We start from the raw sequence: 10,097 nt of genomic DNA, 5'->3' as shown, positions 1-10,097 counted from the left end.
CTCTCTCTCTCTCTCTCTCTCTCTCTCTCTCTCTCTCTCTCTCTCTCGCTCTCTCTCTCTCTCTCTCTCTCTCTCTCTGAAGGGGCTAATTTCGAAATAAATGTTAATTGCGAGCTAGACATCGAGCGTTTCACTTCTCCAACTAACAACCCTCCGAGCATCCGCTACAATTTGCTAGGGCTGAATAACCCTTATTTCGTCTCTGTTTCAGTTACATACTCGATGTGTCAACTATAGGCATCAAATATATCTCTGTAGAATTTCTGTGTCTATACTACAAGCATGCCAAAATGACGTCTATATATCTTTGTTCAAACTCTTCCGAAAGGGCTGTATATAATTAAAATTCAGTCGAGCTGTGGTTATGTTAGCGGCATATAAATCAGAGACAATGTGGACGAGCTTCAAGCCTTACTTGGTTATTTGAATACAGGCAGAACTTGGAATAACAAAATAATAATAAAGTAGCCATAAAATTTAAGAAGTCCTACGTACTCTTATGTGAGATGGACTTTTAAAAAGGACACAGGTACTTCACAGAAGGCAAATTATCAAATATGTTTGAAGAAATAGAAAGAAACAAATATAAATATTTCACAAAACTAACAGAATTGTACAGGGTCTTATAGGTATCCTTAAAAATCCGTATATTCACAATCACAGCCTAACTTGCTCAATTTTTATGAAACAAGCGTGTGTGAAAAGAAAAATAAAATATTAGGCGTTGTAAGACAAAACCTACAAACGATAATTTGCCTTCATGCACAAATTAAGTCTCACAAACCGGTTTCGTGTTATTTACAGAAAAATCACACAATAACATTAATTAACGTGTTTAAAAGAATAAATTGTAATAAACAAAACAATTTTAGTATGTGAATTAATATTCAAGAATTGCTATCCTTCTCCGTTCTCCTTCACCTTCTGCACCTACTGTGGTGGTCTCAGCACCATCTGCGGCATCCCCTTTATCATCTTTGTCTGTAGTTTCTTCAACTTCCTTACTTTCTTTACTGTCTTTGGTACCGCTTTCGTCACCTCCATCATCTCCAGTTTCCCCTTCTTTCTCTTTACTTTCGTCCTCCTTTGATTTTTCCCCGTCTTCACCTCCCTCATCCTCTTTGCCATCCTCTTTCTCCTTCGCATCAGTTTCTTTCTTTTTCTTATCTTCATCTTTCTTTTTCGGTTTTTGTGTAGTTGGTTTTGCTTGGAATATTCCAGGACCGAAGTACTTTATATACATATCTTTAAATTGCGTGTATACATCGGTAGCATTAATTAGGTTATTACCTGGGTACTTTTGTTTGTGGGAGCAGTAGCAGACGTGATCCTTGCCACAAAACGCAGGTTTGCCCAAAGCCATACATTTTCTGATACACTGTCGCGCTATTTCTAGGTCTGGGCAAAAATGCGCGATATGATGACGTAATATTGGTTGCTCGAAAGATTCTGTTGGCCATTCGTATATGTTAGCTGATTTGTATTTTTCAAGTGACTTCTTTTTAGAGACTGTAATTACAATGTTTAACACTTTATTTATGAACCAGTTTAATTCTATTTAATTGGAACTATGTAATTAATATTTATTTTCGTTTGTGACAAAACAACTGAAAGCGATTAAAAATGTAAATTTTTATCAGACTTTCTTTATTTATGGGAAGTTAAGTAAGTGGAAGTCCTATCTCACAATGATTTTGTTTTATGCAATGATTACAAAAAAAAATTTGTGTTTAACCTTAATAATAATGCCTTCAATGAACCAGGAAGCCTGAGAAGATATTACTATTCTCAGAAACACAAATAAATAAAAAGCAACCACTTTCATCCAATATTAGTAACATAGTCATGATCTACTGAGAAATAGTCCTTCTCGATACTAGGATAAACTGTAATTATTAAGTGGATATTAATCCACCAGAGGAACTTTGGGATCCATGAAAGGAGCCTCCCCGCAGGACGTACTGTGGGAGCGTAACCGTAGTTATAGCGTAGAGAGAGTTACTATTTAATAACAAAGGAGGAATATATTCATAATTAACGTTTTACTGAGCGTTTAGCTAGAAAATTCATCCAGAACAACCGCAATGTTCCTTTGACTACAGTCCTCTTTTTTATCTAGTTCTAAATATAAACCGACCAAATTTTTAGATAGTTCTAAAAATAATAATACAATCTATCCAGACTGCCGTACCATTCATTTCCTGTCCGCCTGGCTCAACCAGGGCAACAATCGGTGAGTACTTTACATCGATTGGCAAATCTTTTCACCACTATTGCAAGCAATAAAGTGTCATGCCTTCGATAAAATACGATGAAAAACTATAAAAAAATTTACATATACAATTTCTTACCGTGCATCTCAAGACTGGACGTAGAACTTCTATACGCCTTGACACAAACGCATTTGTTGTTGATACATTCGTAACCAAGATTTCCACATTTTAAAAGACAGTACTGTTTGTTGCGGTTTTCGCATTCTTTAACAACTCGTCCTGCTCGAACCACCATGTTACCATAATAGTAATCCGAATCTATGTTGGAGCTGCTACCTAAAAATCATTTAAAATAAATGTTTTGAGATTTGAATCCACAAGACAACCACTATTGTATTATTGAAGTGAAAAAATACACAAAAAATGCCAGAATTTTTTTATAGCCGACCAAAAAATTTATTACAAAATAATATGTCAACTTATATCTCAGGGTGCCGGCACAGTGGCAGTGCCTCTTTGCGATTTAAAGCTCTGAGCGGCAACGACAGGTGTGTCTCTTAACACCAGGCGCACGACTTGTTCGTCCCGTCACTTTGTTTTAAAGAAAAATTCATTTTTAAATTGTAAATAGTAACCAAAATCTATTTATAAACTCATGTAGTTAATTATATGTTGGACATATTAGTTTCAAAGACATTTTAAAGTAATGAAATGCTTAAAAAAATTTAATTTCAAAAATTACTTAAACAGAGAGGTGTCTGTGACAAGTTGTAAGTCAATAATCTCGTTATATCCACTGTGAATCCTAGGCAATTAAGAAAATATTACTTATTCAACGACAGTTACAGTAGAAGCAAAACACTTACCAATGCATGATTTAGTCAAAGTCACAATAAGTATGACGTGACATATTAAGCAATCCATAGTCATAGACATCATGTTTGTTGACCAAACATACCCAAATGCTGCGATATTTAATGTCGATATCGACTAAATGTGAAATGAGGTAACTAATGGAAAGTGTTGATTGATTTTTCTCACTTCCAAACACGAAATTGCTAAATTAGTCCCATTTATGCGATTCTGTTCGGTATTTTTATCTTTAATAACTACTTTGGTGTTAGCAATTAGCTACGTAATTTAATATAGACATAATATCATGCTAATATGGCATGACATCACGTGTCTTATCATCAACGTCATGAAATACATCAAGACCGCATTGCAAGTCTGTATGCTTGTAACTTGTAGAGAATTTAGAATACATTCGCGATTTAAATCCGGAAAAATAGTTTCATTCCTATGTGTAACAATCGCGAAAACCTAAGAACTCGATATTCAAATATATTACCAAGACGAATCAAAACGTTTCCAAGTTCTTCAATTACAAAGTGTTAATGATATATTTCCCCATTCAAGTTGATCCCTAAAAAACAGTGTTCAAAGACAACAAAGTACCTATTCGAAATAAACTTTACCAATTAAACGGGAGACGAAATCACAAACAATCAATTCAAATCTGGCGCAGTTGAACACAGACGTCAAACAATGCCAAGCTAAGTCCAATTACCAGCAAGTCCAAACGAATCCCTAGTGGGTAAAACTTCATTTCCCTGCTTATAGAAAGTGAAGCACTTCTTCTGGTCTTTACTGTGGTATGAGACGTAAGCGGCAAAGTTCTCTCACGTTTTTTCTCTTATTGCGTGTACACGCAACGGTTGTACATCCTTCACTTCGTTGGAAAACAAAAAGTATGGCGCTCTCTAGTCTATTTTATTTGCTGAATTTGTAGACATTGAAGCTATACATATATTTATTGCTCCACTGGTATCTTTAATCGTTACAATAGCAACGTGAAGAAAGAACGAATGAAGAAGCTGATATTGAAAAATTGTTTTATCATTCATGATACGCCCAATAAATAATATTGTACGTACTGATGAGATCGTGAGCTACCTGCAAGTACAAAAATGGTATTGGATTAAAGACCAAGGAGTTATTACATTGGATCTAAATTTACTCATTCAACAATATTAAATAAATTTAATGAAATTGCTAATTAAATTTTTTGCATTGAACTACAACAACTTTAAGGCCTCCTGTTGCCTTTTTCTTTTGTATGTTTTTGTCGTGTAGTGTATCTCCTTAACCAAATACTAACTGGCCATTTCAATAGCGAGCACGTGAATTTCTGTGTGACAAATAACGCGCTTTTCTTTGTTCTCATTGGAGTGATTGTATGCTTTGGTGCCAGACTCGACCAAAAGTCCCAGAATCCGCTTTATAAAAGTCTCGTTAGTATGTTTGTAAGATTGCAATAAGGATTAATTAAACTTTAAAGATAGATGGAACTGTATTCGTAAATTTTAAATAAACGCTTTTAGGGTACTTGGTTTTTTCTTGCACCAGCTCCCAAACGAACGACGTTCTTAATGAACTCCCGCTGTAAACTGTTCCAGAAGTTCCCAACTAGTTGAGAGTTGGGCATTAACATTCTTCGAATATTTTTTACTTAAGGCTACGTCGGCTCGGGAAGACGTCGAAGTTTTCGCCCTGAAACTTCTTAATAGTAAGCACGAATTTATGGCACTTTTCGCGTTTTAGTGCTAAACTACTTTTATGGCATAAAGGTGTAAAATAGTTTTCATACCTCGTAAATAAGATTTAAATTACTCCACTTTTTCGCCCTTACAATTAAATTTTATAGAGATAAGGTTACATTTAAACTCTGAGGTCAAACTTTTAGTTTTCAGATTTCTTGTCATACCCTAAATGCCATGTTTTCTGTGGACTAGTACCAGAATTTTCCACCATTTTTTTCATCCGCCACTTTCGAGTAAGAATATGTAAGTGGCTAATATTATAAACATGACATCCAATACCTATATGATATGCCACAATTAAAATTGATAAGGTACGGTTTCCGAAACTTGACATAGTAGAGGATATTTTGCGTTTGGTACACATGATATTATCGCTTTATGAGTAATTGGACTATTCATAATTCAGTAAAAAGGTACATTAATCAAATAGCTCTTTTTAAGTGCTTTATGATAAGATTCTACTAAAGTCATCAAAATATAACATCACAGAGCAAATGAATTCAATCGACGCCATCTGCTACCCCAAGGGATCAATATTTTTAAGCAACTCTCACACCTGTTGCTAATCTCAGCAGGAACTGAAATATTACACGCCTTGTTGCCTTTAATGAATGGTTTTTGGGTCAGAACACTTTCAAAGACTTCGGTGTAATGAGCTTGTTTACCTCGCCCAGAAAACAGAAAATGCAAAATATGTAGAGCAGAAAACATTAATTCCAACGCCACAACATAAAAATGTACACAAGGAAAGTATAAATAGAAGCAAAAGTAAAACAAAACAACGAAGGAAATGTTTTTGAATAACAAACAATCAATAAAATATTGTAATGTGATCAAATTTCAAAAGGATCGTCCTTTTTTATGATAACTATGATAAGTGATGAGACGAACAAGTCGTGCACCTGGTGGTAAGCGACAAGCGACACGCATGTCCATAGCAGTTGCGTGCCACTCAGAGCTTTAAATCGCAACGATCTGAGGGGCACTGCCACTGCGAGCGTCACACTGAGACATTATATGCCTATATGCCTTTAATTTCACCAGCACCCTTACCCTTCAAGATCAGAACGCTCTCATTACTACTTCGCGGCAGAAATACGTAAAGCGGCAGTACTTCCGTGGACGAAATCTTTTACAAGGAGCTCTACTGCTGCTGGATATAACTAAACTAATGCCAAAGCAGAGAATAAGCTGTTTTTTTCTGGATAGGGTCCCCTAAATACCAGCATGTTCTCTACACAGTTTTGGATTGCCATTTTCAACGGTTACCAACGGAAATAAGTATAAAAATATTGACAAATAGGAATAAAATTCTTTTTACACATCGAAATTGCGTTATATTTTTTCAAACAAACCAACGTTTCGGTTTTACAGGTCACCATGTCCCATGATCACCCGTGAGGTGAAAAATAGTTTCATTTCCTAGGTGTAACAATCGCGAAAACCTAAGAACTCGATATGTTGACAAATAGTTACGTAATATTAGGCGCTGCAGGGGTACAAAAATAAAATAAATGTACCTTTCTACCACTCAACTGCCTCCGTGACCGATCGAACCATGCTGGCCTGGCATCCGCGACACAGGGTTTCCCTGGTGCGGAGCTATGAGTGTGTGCGTTATTTATTTATTTATTTACTTCAACGGTTTTAGGAAAATATTTTTTGCTATACAAAAAATGTATTATAATTGCTCTAAGCAATTGCTAAATCTTCGCGTTAATAGCGTAATCTAAGCGTTTTTCAAATTTCATGTTGTTTTGAGTCGATTATCCTGGAAGTATTAGTAATGATTCTGTTATTGTGGGATCTGTAAATATAATAGAATCTGGGACAAGTAGTTCTACTTTGCGGTATGAATAGCCTAAGCGATGATACCAACCCAGCCGGATTCAACACAAAGAGCTCTCTAATAATGCTGACAACTTATCTATTATATGACAATAAGCGGATCCAGCGTCTAAATTTTCGCGTAGCCTTACACTAACATTGCAAAATAGGAATAATGGCAATGAAAAGTTTTTATTGGTATTTACAGTCCAGATTGCACTAAGAAGAATAATGTCACGCAGAATGTAGATTCTTCTGCAAAGACGGAGACGTAATATAGCATCTGCAGGCAGCCCGTGGCCACGGGCGATGCAAACTGGCCAAAACATCGGGAAAACCTAATAAAATGTTGCATCGCGTTAACCTTTGTTTATAATCCTCAGCCTCCTTCTGCACCGATGTATTATTGCGGAAGGAGGCGGCGGAACGGGGGCTTTGTCACACACTGAATAAGAGTTCATAGGTTGGTTGGCGTGCCAAATATTCCCGGCATGCCACTAATGATGAAGTGGGGACGGTAAAGTCACCCAAAGGTAGGTCCGCAGTCGCGGACAACCACAGGCGGGGCCGTGGATCGTATACCACGTGGCCACAGCCCCATCGCGGAGGTTTTTAGTGAGTAGAAATCTCACATAACCACCGCGCCTCAGAAAGAGAAGACAGATTTCTCCTGGAAATAGAAATGGTTTGTTGTTGCTTTATCGTTAAACAATTGATATTTGATACGGGGATTTGAAATATCAGTTGCACAACGGTAAAGCAACACCACATAGATTTACTTGCATGATTACACCATGCACTGTTGTTTATAATAAGGTACCACTTACCATCACTACGGACTTTCATCATATAGTGTAACGCACACACTCAACGCACACACTCACCGTAACCTCGCACTAGGGAAAACCTTGTGTCGCGGGTGCCATGGACACACACATAGACAATAATAAATTACACCCAAACTCACGAGAGAAATAAATGTAGGCCATACAAATATTTCTCCCGGCCCGGGAATCGAACCTGGGACCTCTGCGTGGCAGAATGCCGAACGGCATGGTAACCGTTCGGCCACAGAGGCAGTGTACTATAGTTAAGGCATTTTATTGTTGTTCCTCGTAAATGAGACTTGTTGTTGTTCATACCTTGCATCTTTTCAAGGCCAGAGTGTAGAGGCACTATTTATGTGCACGCTCCGTCGTTGACATCATCGTCAATTTCCATCAGGTGAGCTGGACATCAAATGCGCACTTATTTTCTCATAAAAAAATAACCAAGATTTTTTTAGGATAATCAACGACAACCAACTATTGCTTATTGTGATTAATTCAAACTTACTCGGTCCATAATGAGAAGAAAGTTTTGTTGAGAAAAATTATCTAATGTTTTCAGGAAAACCATCAACTGCCTAAAGTTACTATAACTAAAATATTTACAAAGGCAATTTGAATAGGTACACCTCAACAACCTTTTGGTAATTTGGTGTCTTTGTTATCTTGATTAAGCCCTTGAACTAATATCAATTATTATCGATCGTGGCAGCCGTTAAGTCTTAATAATAATTTTAGTAGCAGTAGAGCTTCTTTACGTAGTTCTGCCACCAAGCAATAATGTGAGCATTGCTGCGTTTCGGTTTTGAAAGTTAAGGGTGCTGGTGAAATTACAGGCACATGGAACTTGGCAACTTATGTCATAGTGTGACAAGCGCAGTGGCAATGTCCCTCAGATGCGATTTAAAACCATGAGTAACACTGCAACTGTTATAGACAGGCGTGTAGCTTATCATACTTGTTCATCTCGTCACTTGATGTTATAAAAAGAAAATATAAACATCATCATCTTCGACCCAAAATAAATAAAGAATAAAGAGTCAAGTTTAAAAAAAAACCTTACAGTAAATAAAAAAAATTTTTGTTTTTCTTTAGTTTGTCTATGTTCAAAGATTGTTTATTCCATGTTTATTCATCTCAACTGCCTCCGCGGCTGAACGGTTACCGTGGTGGACTGCCACGCAGATGTCACAGTTTCGATTCCCGGCCCGAGAGAAAGAGAATTCACACTTTCTCCGTCTTTTTTAGTGAGGTTTTTTTAAGAAAACTAAAGCCAAAACTAAAACTGCCTGTGTGTAGTTACCCCGGCTATTTACAAAGGCACATTGAATAGGCAACCTCTGGGTAATTTGGTATCTTTGTTACCTTAATAAGGCTTTGAAACTAACTGACTGCCTCCGAGGCCGAACGGTGAACGGTCAGGCTGGACTGCCACGCAGAGGTCTCGGGTTCGATTCCCGGGCCAAGAGAAATATTAGTATGACCTACATTTATTTCTCTCGTGAGTTTGGGTGTAATTTGTAGTTATCTTTGTGTGTCCATGGCACCCGCGACACACAAGGTTTCCCTAGCGCGGGGCGATGAGTGTGTGCGTTTAAAAAATACTGATTTTTTTTTTAATAAATGACATTACGAACAATTCGTGCGCCTGGTGGTAAGCGACCTGTCGGCAGCAGTTGTAGTGTCACTCAGAACTTGAAATCGCAAAAATCTGAGAGGCACTGTCATTGCGCTCGTCACACTGAGACATAAGTTGATCACTCTAATATGCCTGTAATTTCACACTTATCCTTCAAAAACGAAACGCAGTAATGCTAACATCACACTGTCGCCGCTTGGCGACAGAAATAGTTCAGATGTCAATACTTCCCTGGACAAACTCTTTCACAAGAAGCTATACTGCTTTTTTGTGTCTTGTTTATATGTATTTGATTTAGGTGTCGTAAAAAGATTTTCCTCACTTAATAGGTAAATATAGATTGGAGATTTAACACTTATTTGTAAATATTTGAGTTTACACGTTTTAGTTGTTTGTTCACCTTGAGAACCTTTTTTGGCATATTTTTTAATGACCATAAACGTGTTAGTTCTCGTTTGTTGCACGACAGCCAATGTGTAATACAAACAGTATCATACCGTTGCAAATCTAAAAGTGAAACTCCAGTTTTACAACAAATCCTTTACGAAACGCAAAGTAAACTCAAAACTTTCGGAAAGCAATTAGAACAAAACTAATTTTGAGTCTTCGCTTCTTGTTGTGCCAACAAAGAGTTTTAACGTTGGCTTTTAAAACTTCATACCAGTGATAATGTAAAGTACACCTACTAAATAAAGCATACACCTTAGACTTCGCCATTGCCGAGGAATATTGTCTCTCCTATTTCGAAATTAAAAATGTATCTTTTAAGCCCTAGGAGAAGCGAGAGTCTAAAATGGCTAACTAATAACTCACACAGTCATAGCCCCACACAAGGGAGACCGTGTAACACGGGTGTCATGGACATACACAAATTACACTCAATCTCACGTGAGAAATAAATATAAGCCATACAAACATGTCTTACGCCCGGGAATCCAACCCGGAATCTCTGCGTGGCAGCCCAGCATGGTAACCGTTCGGCCATAGA

At 37.2% G+C, this 10,097-nt stretch overlaps 1 protein-coding gene across 1 annotated transcript; it reads right to left on the bottom strand.

The window, feature by feature from the left end:
* Positions 1-763: 763 nt before the first annotated feature.
* LOC113225514 lies at positions 764-3,157 on the bottom strand. Its single transcript, XM_026457834.1, has 3 exons — positions 3,080-3,157; positions 2,352-2,549; positions 764-1,509 (listed from the first exon to the last, which is right to left on the bottom strand). The coding sequence occupies exons 1-3, from the start codon at positions 3,150-3,152 to the stop codon at positions 881-883; spliced, it is 900 nt and encodes a 299-aa protein (XP_026313619.1). The 5' UTR covers positions 3,153-3,157; the 3' UTR covers positions 764-880.
* Between the last annotated feature and the right edge of the window lie 6,940 nt (positions 3,158-10,097).

The sequence above is a fragment of the Hyposmocoma kahamanoa genome, unplaced genomic scaffold (assembly GCF_003589595.1).
Source record: "Hyposmocoma kahamanoa isolate Upper Pololo Valley unplaced genomic scaffold, ASM358959v1 161, whole genome shotgun sequence".
Taxonomy (NCBI): Eukaryota; Metazoa; Arthropoda; class Insecta; order Lepidoptera; family Cosmopterigidae; genus Hyposmocoma; species Hyposmocoma kahamanoa.
The sequence above is the reverse complement of the archived record's forward strand: the minus strand, read 5'-3'. Positions and strand labels throughout refer to the sequence as shown.